The sequence below is a fragment of the Bos javanicus genome, chromosome 10, assembly GCF_032452875.1.
Source record: "Bos javanicus breed banteng chromosome 10, ARS-OSU_banteng_1.0, whole genome shotgun sequence".
NCBI classification, from domain to species: Eukaryota; Metazoa; Chordata; class Mammalia; order Artiodactyla; family Bovidae; genus Bos; species Bos javanicus.
The window spans coordinates 45243723-45261765 of NC_083877.1; the positions used below are offsets into that span (position 1 = coordinate 45243723).

At 36.9% G+C, this 18043-nt stretch overlaps 1 protein-coding gene across 14 annotated transcripts in view; it reads left to right on the top strand.

Moving 5' to 3' along the window:
* Window positions 1-18043, top strand: part of CSNK1G1 (casein kinase 1 gamma 1) — a 155522-nt gene that overhangs the window by 38237 nt on the left and 99242 nt on the right. For 12 of the 14 annotated variants that reach the window (XR_009739115.1, XR_009739116.1, XM_061431012.1 and 9 more), the window contains one exon: window positions 8892-9279. Coding sequence is in view for 11 of the 14 variants with exons in the window: in XM_061431012.1 (XP_061286996.1) it covers window positions 9102-9279 (178 nt within the window). In the remaining 3 variants the exon portion in view is untranslated. Of the gene's footprint in view, window positions 1-7292; window positions 7464-8891; window positions 9280-18043 lie in introns of those variants that run through there. The other 2 variants (XM_061431011.1, XM_061431018.1) reach the window with 2 other exon arrangements.

Consider the following 18043-nt stretch of genomic DNA (forward strand, 5'->3'; position numbering starts at 1 on the left):
AAATTTTTTTAATTGTGGTGGGAAAAACACATAACACAAATGTATGCTCTTAACTATTTTTAAGTGTATAGTTCAGTAGTGTTAACTATATTCACATTGCTGTGGAACACATCCTCTCTTTTTCATCTTGCAGAACTGAAGCTCTGTATCCATCAAACAACAGCTCTCGTTTAGCCCTTCACTACTTTCTGTTTCTGTAATTTTGACAACTCTAGATATCTCTATATGGTGGAATCATGCCATATTTGTCCTCGTATATTGTGTGTGTGTGTGTGTGTGTGTGTGTGTGTGTGTATTTAAAAGAGTGATTTGGCTATTCTCAGTCATTTTCTTTTCCATAAACACTTTTTAATCAACTTGTTAATATGTATAAACATTCCATAGTGATTTTTATATGGATTGCATTAAATCTGTCAGTTTGGGGAAAATTAACATCACAACTATCGATATATTGAGCCTTCCAATCTGTAAACACAGTGTTTATTCAGATCCTTATTTCTGTAGTATTTTATAATTTTGAATATAAATTGTGTACCTTGTATAAAATATGTTCATAAGTACTTTGAGTTTTCTTGATGCTATTTTAGATGGAATTATTATTATTTTAAAGACTATATTTTTATAGATTTTTAGGCACAATTTTAGGTTTACATAAAAATTGAACAGAAAATACAGAGAATTTCTGTATACTCCCTCACAATACCCCCTTCCCATTTTTCCTATTTAGTAAGTATTTTCCCCTTGCATTAGTGTTACACATACAACTTTTATACCTGATTAGTCAATATGGATTTATTTTTATTAACTAAAATCAATAGTGCGTTAGGGTCCAGTCCTGTGTTGTGTGTTACATGGGTTTTGACAACCACATAATGACATGTGTCTATCATTACAATATCATACAAATACAAATATTGCACTGAAAATCCCCTGTGGTTCAGCTGTTCATCCTTCCACGCCACTAATCCTTGACAACTACTGATATATTTTTTTACAATCTCAATAGTTTTTCCTTTTTCAGAATGTCATATAGTTGGAATATATGTATTCTTTTCAGATTGGCTTCCTTCACTTAGCAGTATGCATTTAAGTTTCCTCCATGTCCTTTCGTGGCTTGATACCTCATTTCTTTTTATCACTGAATAATATTCCATTGCATAGTTATACCACAGTCTACTTATCCACTCACCCCAGAATTCACTGCAGAGACAGAAGACAGAAATACCTGTTTGCCAAGTTTCTAATTCACCACACATCTAGGGACAGACCACAGTGTTCCATAGAGACTTGAGAGGCTGGCAGGTATCACTTTTCCACATTCTCCTTCTGGTCTGCTCTGTGTCACTGTTGTCTCTCTGTTATGAGTTGTACACTCATCTTTTGTCCTGGATCTTGTGGCTGCATTTTAGGGGATGCACCCCTGTTTCGTTTGCATTCATGGGTCCCACAGGACTGTAACAAAGAAACAGTTCTTACCTAACTATCTGCTAACTAGCTCTGAGGGAGCTGACTAAAAAGCCCAGTCCCCAGTGTCTCCCTGAAAGATCTACCTACATACTTTAAAAGCTGCTGTGGATGGTCCAGCTTCTAGTCAGCCTGCATCTAGGTGCTGACTGAGATCCCCTCTTTGGGACACTGGCAGATCTCGGCACAACCTCAACCAAGAAGACTGAAATTATATTAAGCATCTTTTCTGACCGCAGTGGTGTGAAATTAGAAGTCAATTGCAAGAAGCCAATTGGATAATTCAGAAATATCTTGAGATTAAACAACATGCTACTAAACAAGGAGAAATCAAAAGAGAAATCAGCATATGTTAATATTAAAAGGTCTAGCCAGAGCAATTAGGCAAGAAAAACAAACAAAAGGCTGCTGCTGCTTTTTTCTCTTTTTCTGGCTGTGCTGCACAACTTATAGGATCTCAGTTCCCTGATCAGGGATTGAACCTGGGCCACAGCAGTGAAAGCCCAGATCCTAACCACTAGACTGCCAGGGAAATCTCAAAGGCTTCCCAATTGGAAAGGAAGAAGTAAAACTGTCACTGTTTGCAAGTGACACAGTACTACATGTAGAAAACCTTAAAGATGCCACCAGAAGACTGTCAGAACTAATTGACAAATTCAGTAAAGTTGCAGGATACCTACAAAATTAGTATACAAAAGTCTATTGGGTTTCAATGTTGAACTATCTGAGGAATTTTTAAAATCCCATCTGTGAGTACATCAAATAGGAAAAGGAGTACGTCAAGGTTGTATATTGTCACCTTGCTTATTTAACTTATATGCAGAGTACATCATGAGAAATGCTGGGCTGAATGAAGCACAGCTGGAATCAAGATTCCTGGGAGAAATATTAATAACCTCAGATATGTAGAGGATACCATGTATGGATATGAGAGTTGGACTATGAAGAAAGCTGAGCACCAAAGAATTGATGCTTTTGAATGTGGTGTTGGAGAAGACTCTTGAGAGTCCCTTGGACTGCAAGGAGATCCAACCAGTCCATCCTAAAGGAAATAAGTCCTGAATGTTCATTGGAAGGACTGATGTTGAAGCTGAAACTCCAGTACTTTGGCCACCTGATGTGAAGAGCTGACTCATTGGAAAAGACCCTGATGATGGGAAAGATTGAGGGCAGGAGGAGAAGGGGATGACAGGATGAGATGGTCGGATGGCATCCCCAACTCAATGGATATGAGTTTGGGTAGGCTCCAGGAGTTGGTGATGCACAGGGAGGCTTGGCAGGCTGCAGTTCATGGGGTCGCAAAGAGTCAGACATGACTGAGCGACTGAACTGATACTGATGAATACATGAAAATAATAAATACTACCTAGGAATGAATTTAATCAGTGAAGTGAAAGATCTGTACATCGAAAGCTATAAGACATTGAAAGAAATTGAGACACATACAAATAAATGGAAAGATATTTTGTACTCATGAATTGGAAGAATTAATATTGTTAAATTGTTCATACTATGTGATTCCATGCAATCCTTATCAAAATTCCAATGATATTTTTCATAGAAAGAAAAAAGTCAATCCCAAAGTTTGTACGGAACACAAAAGACGCCAAAGAGCTAAAGCAATCTTGAGAAGGAACAATAAAACTGGAGGTATCACATTTCCTGACTTCAAATTATAATACAGAATTTATAGTGATCAAAACGGTATGGTGGTATTGGTATAAAATCAGACACATAGCTCAAAGACACAGGATAGAGATCCCAGAGGTAAACCTATGTATATATGGCCAATTAATTTCCAACAAGGGAGCCAAGAATATATGATGGAAACAGGATAGTCTTTTCAATAAGTGGTAGTGGGAAAACTGGAGCCCTGTCTTAAACCATACACAAAAGCTCAAAATGGATTATAGACTTGAGGGACTTCCCTAGCAGTCCAGTGGTTAAGAGTCCACATTTCCAGTGCAGGGGACACAGGTCGGGTCCCTGGTAGGGGAGATAAGATCCACATGCCATGCAGCACGGCCAAAGGATTTTTAAAAAATAGATTACAGATTTGATAAGATCTGAAACCATAAAACTCCTAAAATAAAACATAGTGCATAAGCACCTTAACATTTTTCTTAGCAGTGATTTTTTTTAGATTTGACACCTAAAGCAAATGCCACAAAAGCAAAAATAAACAAGCCGGATTATATCAAACTAAACAGCTTTTGCACAACAAAGAGATCCATCAATAAAATGAAGAGTCGGCACTTCCCTGGTGGTCCAGTGGTTTACTATCTACCTTCCAATGCTGGGGATGCAGGTTTGTTTTTTCATCAGGGAACTAAGATCCCACATGCCATGGGGCACCTAAGCCCGCTTGTTTCAAATACTGAACCCACATGCCACAACTACAGAGCCTGCCTGCTCTGGATCCCTCATGCCACAACTAAGACTCAACACAGCCAAAAATAAACAAACATTTTTTAGAAAATGAAGAGTCAACCTATAGAATGGGAGAAAATATTTGCAAATCAAGTATCTGATAAGGGATTAATATCTAAAATACATTTTTTAAAAGCTCATACAACTCAGGGAAGAAAATCCAATTTTAAAATGGGCAGAGGAACTGAATAGACATTTTTTCAAAGGAAACATACAGATGGCCAGCATCATGTTGAAAAGGAGCTCAACATCACTAATCATTAGGAAGTGAAAGTGAAGTCACTCAGTTGTGTCCGACTCTTTGCGATCCCATTTACTGTAGTCTACCAGGCTTCTCTGTCCATGGGATTTTCCAGGCAAGAGTACTGGAGTGGGTTGCCATTTCCTTCTCCAGGGGATATTCCTGACCCAGGGATCAAACCTGGGTGTCCTGCATTGCAGGCAGACGCTTTACCCTCTGCGCCACTAGGGAAGCCCACTGAGATAATCATTAGGAAAAGGCAAGTCAAACCCACAATATGATATCACTTCATACCCATTATGGCTGTCTTCAGAAATATGAGAGATGTGTTGGCAAGACTGTAGAGAAAAGTGAACCTTTATGTGCTGTTGATGGTAATGTAAATGAGCGTAGCCACTGTGGTAAGCAGTATGAAGGTTCCACTGTTGCGTATAGGGCTTCTTTGGTAGCTCAGCTGGTAAAGATAAGGGAACAGCTACCCACTCCAGTATTCTGGCCTGGAGAATTCCATGGACTGTATAGTCCATGGGCTTGCAAAGAGTCCGACACGACTGAGCGACTTTCACTTTCTGTTTTGTATATATCCAATGGAAGGAAAATCGTTATCTTGAAGAGATACCTGCACCCCCATGTTCTTTGCAGCATTATTTACAATAGCCAAGACATAGAAACAACTTATGTGCTTGTCAACAGATTAATGAATAACCACCTGCCTAACATACATACAGGGGCTTCCTAGATAGCTTGGTGGTAAAGAATCCACCTGCAGTGCAGGAGACGTCAGGAAGATCCCCTGGAGAAGGAAGTGGCAGTCCATTCCAGTATTCTTGCCTGGGAAATCTCATGGACAGAGGAGCCCTGTGGGCCACAGTCCATGGGGTCACAAAGGAGTCGGACATGACTTAGTGACTAAACAACAACAATAACACAGAGAGAGAGGAATATTATTCAGCCATAAAAATGAAATCTGTCATTTGCAACAGTATGGCATTACACTCAATGAAATAAGTCAAACAGCTAAATACAAATACTGTGTGATCTTATCTGTGGAATCATAGAAAAGGAGAACAGACTGGTGTAGCCAGAGATGAGGGTAGGGGAAGGGGATTGCAAAATGCTGAAGGTTAGAAGATACAAGCTTTCAGTTACAAGATAAATAATTTCTGGGGTGGGTACAGCATGGGATCTGTGGTTAACAATACTGTGTGGTATATATCAAAGTTGCTAAGAGAATAGATTTTTTAAATTCTCATTATAAGGAAAAAGTTGAATCTGTCTGGTGATGGATGCTAACTTCTTCTGATAATCATTTTGTAATACATTCCTGTGTCTGATCATGTTGTATAACTAATACTAATATTGTAAACTAATACTAATATGACTAATGTGTGTCAGTTGTATAGCAATAAAATTGGAAAACATAATTATCAGGTGGGACTAGATTGATCAGTAAGGGTTGGAATAGTAAGAATGGGAGAAGTTAATTATTGGAATTTGTGGAAAAAAGAAAAATTAATACCAGAACCAAGACACTTCTTTGAAAAAGATCTTCAGTGTTCTTCTTACTTGCTGCAAGTAATAAATTCTTCCTTCTCCCAGAAAAAAAAAAAAAATGAGAATCTGTAAACTTTGTTCTTCCCTTCAGTAATAGCACTCCCATAATGTATTTTGGTTAAATAAAAAGATTTTGATCATTCATTAGGTTAATTAAAGTGAGATTCTTATTGGTCTCCCTTAAGAAAAAAGTTAGAATGAGTATAAGCGTTTTGTTTTTACTTAAATTGTAGTATACTTTTTTAAATTGTCATATTATTTTTGATAGTTTTTTTTAAGCACACATGCAAGCACATTCACGTGTGCAGATATCATTTTTACTGAATGTTTACTGAATACTTTGGGTGTGAGATATATATATGGATAGATACATAATCGTTCAGTCACGTCCGACTCTTTGCGACCCCATGGACTGCAGCCTGCCAAGCTCCTCTGTCCTTGGGGATTCTCTAGGCAAAAGTACTGGAGTAGGTTGCCATGCCCTCCTCTAGGGGATCTTCCCAACCCAGACCAAGCCCAGGTCTCCCACATTGCAGGCAGATTCTTTACCATCTGAGCTACCAGGGAAACCCATATTGCCTTTGAAATTTATCCTGTGTTCTAAACATCGTATTAGGCTTTGATCTCATTCTTTGAGGAGCTTACAGTGGGAATTTCAGATTTGTTGCAGGCACTTTTTGTTGGCAACTTTCTACACAAGGGGAATTTTGCTGGGGGCTCTGCAAAGAATTTTCATCTTTACCAAAAAAAGAGATGCATGATGAGAAAATCTTGCTATTGCTCTTTCATTTCTGTTTTGGACACTGATATGGGAAGTGATACCTGATGCTGAAATTTGTAACCAGGAGGCTACAAGCATTAGGACCAAAGCCAGCTTGTATTAATGAAGAAACAGTAGAAGAGAGAGTATGGTCACTTTGGAGATTCTTTAAACATACCCTTACCATATTATCCAGCTACACTCATAAACAATTTCATCTGTAAGTTATATCAGGAGAGAGAGATTTAGAAGCTTAACAAAGTCCTGTCATGACTATCAACAAAGAATGTGTGAGTTTTGACTTTAAAATTTAAATATGTTCCTCATTTTTGATAATGCCAGTATATGAGAATCTAAAATAACAAGCTCTAAATCAGGGGAAAAAGTGAACACAAATGAAAAATACAAAGAGTAATAGACAAGGTAGTACAGTTTTCCAAATCTTACAAATGAGACTATTATACCAGTGGTAACTGATGAAGCTTTAGAGGATTAGTTCAATGGTCAAAAGTGTCTGGACAGGCTAAAACACCCTTTACCTGTTCTCAGAAAAATGTATGATATAAGGGAAGAGTGTATATATAGCCTGACAGTTTTTCATATATAGACACATGACCACCTATTAAGATGGGACTGTTTAAATAAAACATCTTAAATTGTGTTTCTCTCTCTCTCTCTTTTTTTGGTCACATTGCAAGGATTGCGGGATCTTAGTTCCCCAACCAGGAATTGAACCCATGCCCTCGGCAGTGAAATCACCAAGCCTTAACAACTGGACCTCCAGGGAATTCCCCATTTCTCTTTCTTTACTCATCTTGTTTGAGGGACCTTGGGTAGACAACAGAAATAATTGAAGGCTATTAGATTAAGTTGTATAAGAGAAAGTAATAAGAAATATAAATTCATTATGTTGTTCCGGTAGGAAGCCCAGTAATTGTTGACTTATTCTTACCACCTGCTTTTTTACCTCAACAGAATATATGTTATGAGAGTCATATCAATTCCTGAATTCTGGTAAATACATTTTAATGATTATTAACATTACAGAAGCATAAAGTCATTATGCAGTATTAATAATGGAAAGAAAAACAGAAAAGATGAAAATAAACAGTTTAATTACTATAATGAAGTAAATATTGTATTTTGGGATCATGTGCCCATTTGTAAATTCAGCTCACAGGTTTGTGCCCATTCCTGTACTAGGGAATTAATGGTCTCTGTAAGAAGCTTAGACCTACTTACTTTCTTGTATTACATGTAATAATAACCAAGCAGTTCTAATTCTCTTCTTCCTTGAAATTTTAGGGTAAGTCTTTAATGAAAGTGAAGTAAAAGCATGTATTTAGTCTGTGATTGCTGTGACACAATATTCTGTGACAACAGAATATTCTTTTATTAAGGAAAATCACCTAGATTTTCAAAAATTAGTGTTGAAATTACCTCATTGTAAACTTTGTCTTGGGCTTAGTCCTGAATTGAGAAACTGGAGAGTTCTGAAATGGATGCGTTTTAAGGTTTTTTGTTTCTCAAATTTATTTTCACTTGGAGGTTGTGCAAAAGATCTACTTCAGATACTTTGTCATTTATACTCAGTCCACAATGAAAACTAGACCAAAAATTGAGCTTTCCAGAGATTTAGTGTTGGACTACTTTGTAGCCTAGGGTTTCGGAAAGGCCTTTATAGAAGTGGTGCTTCTGGAGGTGTTAGTTGCTTTTGGGCTCCCAGGTGGGTCAGTGGTAAAGAAACCATCTGCCTATGCAGGAGATGCAGGAGACATAGGTTGGATCCCTGGATTGAAATGATCCCTTGGAGGAGCAAATGGCAACCCAACTCTAGTATCTTGCTTGAAAAATTCCATGAACAGAGGAGCCTGCTGGGCTTCAGTCCATGAGGTCACAAAGAGTCAGACACAAGTGAGCAACTGAGCACGCTCATTCACATACTGTGTCAATCAGTAACTTGTTTTGGATTTTGTGATTGTTGTCAGTGCTTGATAAATGGTGGGGATGGAGGAGGGAGACAGTGGGTAGAGAGTAGGTTCATTTCTGATAGATTCTGTCCAAATTAAAAAGAAGACCTTTTAATCGCCCTCAGTTTATTTAATTTAGTGGAACCTCACCATAATTTTGTTAGCCAGTGATGAAAAAGCCAACAAGTAACTTTACTTTGAGTAATATGAACAATACCAGAAGAAAGCATTTTATGTTAAAGGGTCGGGTGTTCCCTTAATTGCCATGGTCTGTAGTGTACTGAGTGTGTTTTACCAGGTAAACTACTAGTCCAGATGGCTAAACTTTTGGAGGATATAAAACTAAAATCCATTTCAGGAAGCTATCCACTTTGCATAGTTTTGGATAGGATCCATTCTAGTTAATGGTAATGCTCTTAATTTGTTTTTTAAATACAACTTTTAACTGTATGCTTTTTTTATTTTTACCTAGGTTACACAATGTTCTCCTGTGCTTGAGATCTACAGACTACGTATCCTACAAGAACTGATCAATGGTTTTTCATCTCCTGGAAATAACATAAATATGGTGCCAAAAGAACTCTTTACCTTACTCTGACGACAGTTTATTCGGCCATACTTTTATATTGAAGAGACGTATACAGATTCAATTACTTGTGCGGAGACTCTGTCGTGTAGGATCATGGACCATCCTAGTAGGGAAAAGGATGAAAGACAACGGACAACAAAACCCATGGCACAAAGGAGAGAACATTGTTCCCGACCATCCGGCTCGACATCCTCTGGGGTCCTTATGGTGGGACCCAACTTCAGGGTTGGCAAGAAGATAGGGTGTGGGAACTTCGGAGAGCTCAGATTAGGTAAGAACTTGGTTCTTATTATTGGTTTGGACTAACAGCAACAGCAGAAGCTGTAATAAGCTTTAATGTGTTTCAAGACACGCAGTTTATAATTTTATAAGATGTTCTTATAATGAGGAACTGTTGTTAAAAGAACTGAAGAATTCATGAAGGTGACTATAGTCATTGTCAGGTGTTATTGGTATCCAAGGTTCATCCCTCTGTGTGTGATAGGATTTAATATTTTCCACCAGTGGTGAGATTTTATGATGGAGGGAGATGTGCATGCAGGTAACAGTAAAATAAAGATTCGGATTTGGTTGGTTAGAGAGATAGAGCCCTGTGTTCTATCTTTTTAGCAAACTCCCAGTTGATTGAGATGCTATTGGTCCTTGAGTCACATTTTGAGAAGGGTTATTAAGGCTTTATTTTAATTCAGACTCTGCCCCTAGTAAAGGAAGAGTAAATTCTTACTCAGTGATCCCATACTTACTCTGCAAGGAGATATATGAGTGTTTAGAGAGGTTTTCAACTGATACTGTGTTTACATTCCTTCCTGGAAGTTCCAGCATCAGGACTAAGCTAGAGCTCCAAGGAGAAACTTTGCAATTTTTCCAAGGAGAGAATTTTTTATTTTGAGTGTTAATTTATGTGTGAGATGATGAATAATGATAAAATCAACCAATTTGAAGATGTGAAATTGGGAAGAAGTTACATTGGTTATTTAGACACTTTTTATGACCTTCTCTAGGTGAATGCAGAAGAGAAAATGAAAGATTAATTTGTGATGTCATCAGCTTAGAGACTGTGACAGATCGTTTTTTAGGCTAAAATGTTTTATTTTTCATAGCTGTTGAGGCTGTATGTTATTACGAAGACCTATTGTAAGAGACTTTGCCCTCTGAGGGGACAGAGCATGGGAGCTTAAGATGATTTTTGTTGATTACCTCTGCTACTTCTGATGATTTTTCAAAAGAAGATTGAAAAAAATCTTCTCATCCCTCCATACAGAGATTCAACTGCACTAGCCAGAGATCACTGGGTGCAGAATTGAATTTAGGGATGCTGAGAATGAATTTATTTTTACCACTAGAAGACTAGCAGCCTGGAATTTTAAGACCTGACTAGGATAATGAAAGCCTTTTTATATTTAGTGATGTGTTCATGTTCGGGTTAGCAAAGCCAGCAGATGCTACTGAGAATAGGAGTAAGATGTGTAATTTCACACTGCTTGAGTTCCTATCAACTGTTGAGTTGCTTTAGCAGCTAGGTTTGTGAATATTCATTTATATAATGGATTGACTTTGCTCTAGCAACACAGTAGTACTTGAATTAAATAGATTTTAACATAAACATCCACAGAATTACTGCTGAGAGTCAGTTTATAATGTATATAAATTCATGCTTTCTCAAAACACCATAAATTGTTTAGTTTCTATAAGGATGAAGGAAAATTTTGGTCAGTGAAAACTGGAAATGTATTTTAGTTACTTGAGTCTGGATTTATATTGTATGTATGATCTTTATGTTTACACAAAAATGGAAAAATATATTCAAGTTGAAGGATAAATTTGTAGCCTATGTATATTCTCAGACTGGTAAAGTGTTGTGTTTTATTTCCTGTAATGAAGCTAGGGTAATTATGATGGGTCTCATTTTGACTTGGCTTGTAGTCAGTAGAAAGAACTCATCTTTCTTTTCAAGTGGTTTTATTCTTGTGTGCCGATGAGGTTTTCATTCGCCCTGGGACCATTACTGTTAGGGCATTGTATCTGAGAATACTTTTTATTGACATAAACAAGAAAAGGAACGTTCAGAATCATTTGATGTCTTCCTGACAATAGGGTGTGCTCTATACTCCATTCCATTGCCCTCTTTCTGTGATATTAGTAAGTAGAGGACTGTGCAGATAACAGAAGGTGTAAACTGGAAAATTCTAAACTCAAGAAGGTGCAAATAGGCCTCCACCCAGAACCATTACAGGGCTATGCTTTCTTCTCCAAATTCATTTCTTTCTCTAGCTACACTGTCCCTTCTGTCCCTCAAATAATCAGTTGTGTTCGTGGTTCAGAGCTTTTACACCTACAGTTCCTTATGTCTGCAGAATTCTTTCTTCAAAATTTTGCTTAGCTGATTGCTTCTCACTCCTCAGGCCTCAGCTTTCATGTTACTGTCTCAGAGAAACATGCTGTGACTTCTTTCCACCTCCATTTAAAGTAGTATGTTTTTCCCCAGCCACATTCTATCCCATCAGACTGCTTCACTTTATTCATCACATTGATCACTGTCCTAAGTTGTTTTATTAATCTATGTTTACCTGTTAATTGTCTCTCCTTATACTTGAATATAAGCCCCTCGGAGGGCAGGGGATTCTGTCTGTATTATTTGCTGCTGTTATTTGTGGCATGGATGAAAGACAGCCAGCTGAATAGGAAGCAGAGGGGCAGGAGCAACAGGAGCATCTTTGGGTTCCTGGTAGGAGGGGGTCATGGTGAGTGGTGGCCTTAACGTTTAGATAGACTCTTGGATTCCAGACAGAGAACCCTCCCCAAACAGGTGATGATCGGTGTATTTTGGTTCTCTGTAAATCTGTTTCCACCATATCATCCATTTAACAAACACTTCTTGAATATTTACCATCTTGCTAGTCTTTGGAAAAGATACGGAGGATAACAAGGTGTCCCTACGAATCTCACAGTCTGGAGGAAAAGATAAGTTAGGAGTATGGGATTAACATATACACACCACTATATATAAAATAATCAATAAGGATTTACTGTATAGAACAGTGAACTTTATTCAGTATCTTGAAATAACCTGTGAAAGAAAAGAATCTGAAAAAAGTGTATATATGTATGTATAACTGAATCACTTTGCTGTATACCTGAAACAAACATAATATTATAAATCAACTACAATTTAAAAAAAAGAATCTCACAGGCTAGTGGTAGAAAGAGAAAAACAAATCACAGCATAAAGTGATAAGTATTATAGTAGATTGTGTAATAACTGCACTGGCAGAGAAGGTTAATGAAGGTTTCCCAGAAGCGTGTTATTTGATTGAGAGTAGGATAGGACTTCACTGGTGAGCACAAGGAAGAAGGAGTCTCCACCAGCAGAGCGTGTAAACTCGACGTGCTGTGAAAGTGCTTAGCATAGTGTCAGAGCAGCAACAGTTACACATGCCTGGGCTGTGGGATGTGAAGTGAAAGAAAAGTAATAGATGAGGCTGTAAGATAGGTTGGGACCAGATTGTGAAGTGTTTGCGTGGTATTAAAGCATATGGACTTTATCCTGTAGGCAGTGGAGTAGAACCATCAAGGGCTTTATAAAACCAGACGTTATCTGGTTTGTGTTCTAGAAAGATAATTCCCAGTATAAAATTAGATCAGATAGTAAAGAGGTTGTGGATTTTTGCTCTCATTGTAGTACTTGTCACTTTGAGTTATGTTCCTTCATCTCTCTGCTTCAAGATATGCTTGATGGTAGTGATTTGCTTTATTGATATTCTCCTATGTATTCATATTCTTAATTCCTTTTATGTGTATGACATATAATGGGTACCTAAGTAGTCCAGGTCAAGAGGTGGCTGGGCCTGCCTTAGCTCTGAAAATGGCACTGAGATGCAGAGGAAGGGGTGAATTAGGGAGAGATTTTAGAAGTAGACTATAGGCAGGATTTGTTTGCCAGTTATATTAGGGGAAGGGGTCAAAGATGGCTTGAGTCTTCGAGGTTGGGAAGACCAAGTGAATGAAGAAACCTTTACCAGAGATGGGAAACACAGGACCAGAGTAGGCTGTGGGGAAGGCAAATAGTTAGACTTGGTGAATATATTGACTTTGAGGAGTGTGCAGCACATAGGCACAAATATGACTGAGACATAGAAAAGTTTAGGCTTCAGATAGGGATTAAGAAATCATCACTATGTAGGTGTTAATGAACATGCAATCATGAGTGGTGAGATGATGTGGAGCTTGTGTGAGTGGGAGAAATGGGGTGCATTTAAGGGATGCTAGAAGAGGGAGAACCTCAAGAACAGAGAAGTTGAAAAGTCAAGAGAAGAGTTTCTAGAGGGTTGGAGCGTTAAGCACAGCCTTGGGCTCTATGGTTAAACAGAAGAAGCTAATTATTATAGCCTTTGGTCTTTTACTTCTGTTTATATATTTCTGATGACTCCTTTTTTCCTTCCTTTTCTTTTTTTATGAATGTATGTATTTTGTAACCAGGAGAAAAAAAAAAAAGCAATAAAAAGCAAAGCAAAAAATGTGCCTTTAAAGGCATAGTTTAAAAAAGAAACCTTGCTGTTGCCCCAGATTTTTTTTTAATTCTACTTAAAAGCATCTCCAAAGATAACCACTAATTGTGTTTAATTAATTTAATTTTCCAGAATTAAAAAATGTTTTTCAGGACATATTTTAGCAATGCAGTCAAACTGTGCTATAAATTTGTTTTTAATCACTTAATACAGCATGAACTTTTGTGTCAGCTTACAGATCATGCATTTTTAATGTCTGTAGTTAGTAATTTATTGGACTTCCCTGGTGGCTCAGATGGTAGAGAATTGCCTGCAATGCAGGAGACCCAGGTTCAATCCCTGGGTTGGGGAGATTCCCCTGGAGAAGGAAATGGCAACCCACTCCAGTATTCTTGCCTGGAGAATTCTGTTGGCAGAGGACCCTGACAGGTACAGTCCGTGGGATTGCAAAGAGCTGGACATGACTGCCCGACTGACGCAGTCTACACAGTACAGTAGTTTATAAGCCGGTCTTAATATACAGATAAATTACTTCTATTTTTAAATTATAAATAATACTATACTAAACATCCTTATAGATGCTTGTAATAAATACATCTTTGTAGTCCAAACTTGGTCGATTATTTTCTTAGGATAAGTCCTGGAAATGTACTTTCTATGTCAGAAATACATACATATTTGTGATCTTGTTACATATTGTCAGTTTGCCCTCCAGAAAGATAATTTCCCTGATTTCCCTTAACTTTCTATGTGAGTGTGTATGTGTGAGTGAGTATGTGTATGTATTTGTTTCTCTACTTGAGAAACCTTGAACATTATTGAGAATCTTTTCATCTATGCTAGTTTGACAGGGGAAAATGGTATCTAGTTAAATCTGTATGTGTTCATGGGTGAAGGTAAACATTTACACATTTATTTATATCTCTTCTTTTAATCCTTTGTGGCCTTTGCGCATTTTTCAATGGAAAGATTGTTTCTGTGGAGTCTTACCTATGTATATTGCCTCAATAGAAAGGGGAATTTTGAAGATTTGAGAAAGGAAGATTGATGAAGGATGATTGTGTATAAAAGGTAGGAGGACATGAAGGAGTGGAAACAGATCTATAGGTTGTTTTTTTGTTCACTGTGAAACAATATGGGGAAATATTTTGTGGATATTTTTTTTTAAGTTTTGAGTCTTTTGCTGAATCAGGTCTGAAAAGAATCGTGTAAACATTTGTTAAAAATTACTGTATTCCTCTAGGACTTAGAAAATATATATCCCTGGTCTACAAATAACAGCCTTTTTTCCTTCTTAGTTGCAAAAATAAGTAGATAGGTGATTTCATATCCTAATAGGTATGTACCTGTGTTTATGGGAGACCCTTTAGACTAAACAGTCTGGCATATAAATGGTACTAATGATTTTTATACTGTCTTTGTGAAGTAGTATATTGTTAAAGAATGTTTTTTCTTACAAACAAGAAAATGGAGGCACAAAGAATTGACTTTTTTGTTCTCTTTCATCTTTTTCTGGTGAAATATGCAAAAGTACATTAGAACAGAAGGATGTTTCTGTTTCTGACAGAGGTAAATTGTCCAAGGGTATCAGCTTTTCAGGTGACACACTCTTCCCTTCTAAAATAAGACACTTATTTCTGTGACTATAGAGTATACATGACAACTTCTCTGCATATTGTTCTTTCCTTATCTGGATTACTTAACTATCACTAATGAACTTAAATTGAAATTTGTAACTTCACCTATTACCAGTCAGTTCTGTTTGTGGCAGTTGTGATCATACAGTTTACGGTTGCATATTATATAAAGCATTTGGTTTCATATTGCATCCCACAAAATCTTAATTTCCTACAAGAGAATGAGAAAGGAAAAGTAAGAGAGGAAAAAGTCTCTCTGTTACCGTTATATTGAGTTTTCAATAAGATTTTGTTTAAAAGGTATGGTTCTGTTGTGTTAAAATTTTTTTGAAAGCATTCATGTAAAAGAATATAGGCTTAAGCTAAAACAAGATTTTAAAATATTTCTTTTCTAGGTGAAAGTAAAATCATTGTAAAATCAAATGTTTAGTTTTATAGTCATAGTTTCTTAGGAAATCTTAGCATTTCGAACACATGAAACTCAACCTATATCAGCCCAGAATCAAGCCAGTCAGCAAAACAGAAAAACTGATACACATGGCCCTCCATGTCTACAAGTCTCTCCTCCGTGGATTCCAGCAACCAGGGGTGGAAAATATTCTGGGGAAAAATGGTCCCGTGAAGTTCCAAAAAGCAAAATTTGAATTTGCCCTGTGCATGTGGAATTTTACATAGAATTTGCATTGTATTTACAACTATTTACATAGCATTAACATTGTACTATTGGAGAAGGCAGTGGCAACCCACTCCAGTGTTCTTGCCTGGAGAATCCCAGGGACGGGGGAGCCTGGTGGGCTGCCATCTCTGAGGTCTCACAGAGTCGGACACGATTGAAGCAACTTAGCAGCAGCAGCAGCAGCAACATTGTACTGGATGTAATAAGTAGTCTAGACATCTAGATCTAGTATACAGAGGACGTACCTAGGTGGTTATATGCAAATAATATATACCATTATAGATAAGGGCCTTGAGCATCACAGCTACAGATTTTAGTATCCATGAAGAACCAATTCCCCACAGGTAGTAAGGGGCGATTTTATTTGTGCTTTTACAACATTGTTTAAGTTTCCCTATAAATTTGCAAGTTTTTAGGGTCTGTGGGTACAACAAACTAAAAACAAGTTTTATTATTTATTTATTTTAATTTTTGGCCACACTCTGCGGCATGTGGAATCCTAGTTCACCGATTAGGGATCGAACCAGCACTCCTGGCGTTGGAAGGCAGAGTCTTAACCACTGGAACACTAGTCCCCAAAGCAAGTTTTAGAGTCTTGTTATTTTCTTCTTCAAGTGGTTTAAAGAGAGAGTCCTGGAGTCAGATTGCCTCTCCAAGTTTCTTTTTTTTCCTCCATAAGAATAAGGTAACAATAATATCTACTTACAGATTTGTTGTGGAGATAAAATTTAGATAATGTATATAATCACCTAAGACAGTGATTGATGCATAATGAGCACTTGGTTTGTATATATAGTACAAAACATTGCTTAAATTTTTGTTTTATTTTTTCAACTTACATGAAGAAAAATTTCAAATTTTTACAAAAACTAAAAAGGATATGGTAGTGAATATACATAATAATACTTAGATTTAGCAGTTGTTAATATTTGTCCCATGTGCTTCATCTCTTTGGAAATATCTGTGTGTGTACATTTGTGTATGTGTTATAGTAAGTTGTAAGTCTGACAAAATATTTTTCTCCCCCTCAGAAAGAATTATTTAGGTTCCTATTTCATAAGCATGTAACTAATTGTATCATTTGTTTTCCACAATATAACAGGCTCTGGGTTCATCCACCTCACTAGAACTGACTCGAATTTATTGCTTTTTTTGGCTGAATAATATTCCGTTGTATATGTGTACCATAGCTTCTCTATCAGTTCATCTGTCAGTGGACATCTAGGTTGCCTCCATATCCTGACTAATGTAAATATTGTTGCAATGAATATTAGAGTACATGTGTCTTTTGGAATAGTGATTTTCTCAGGGTATATGCCAGAAATGGGATTGCTGGGTCATATGGTAGTTTTACTTCTAGTTTTTTAAGAAATCTCCATACTCTTCTCCATAGTAGCTGTATCAGTTTACATGCCCTCCAACAGTGCAAGAGGTTTCTCTTTTCTTCACATCCTCTCCAGCGTTTATTTGTAGATTTTTTTTTTAATGATGGCCATTCTGACCGGTTTGAGATGATACCTCATTGTGGTTTTGATTTGTCTTTCTTTAATAATAAGAATGTTGACCAGTTTTTTATGTGTCTATTAACCATCGGTTTGTTTTCTTTGGGGAAATGTCTGTTTAGGCCTTCTGCCTATTTTTTGATTGAGTTGTTTGGTTTTTTGATATTGAGCTGCTTGTATATTTTGGAGATAATCTGGAGATATATGTTTTTTATAATATAATTTTAATGAAAATAACCATATATCGATTTTAAAAGCCTAATCCCTACAGTTAAGCGTTTCAACTTTTTAAAACAATGTTCTCTATCACTTCTCAGGTCTTTGGCTAACATCAAGTGTAAACAATGTCCTCTAGATACCTCCTTTTTTCTAAATATTTTTTTTCCAACATTATATATTGTTTATTGATTTTACTCATACTTAACATCCCCAGTCACATATATACACTTCTCACATTCTCCCAATGTATTTATGTCATAAATTTGGTTAAAACGTTTTTCTGCATTTATAGTGTTATGGTTTTGGACATAACATTCATAGCTGAGCTATGAGAGTACTGTTGTATTTCCTTCCTAGTACATTTGCATTCCTTCTTCCTTTAGAATTAAAAACTCCTGATATTTGACTTTTTAAAAAGTTTTTCTTCATTATTTACATACCTTTTATTAATTCTTCCCCTCAAGTTACCAACAGAACTGTAAAATTTCTGTCAATA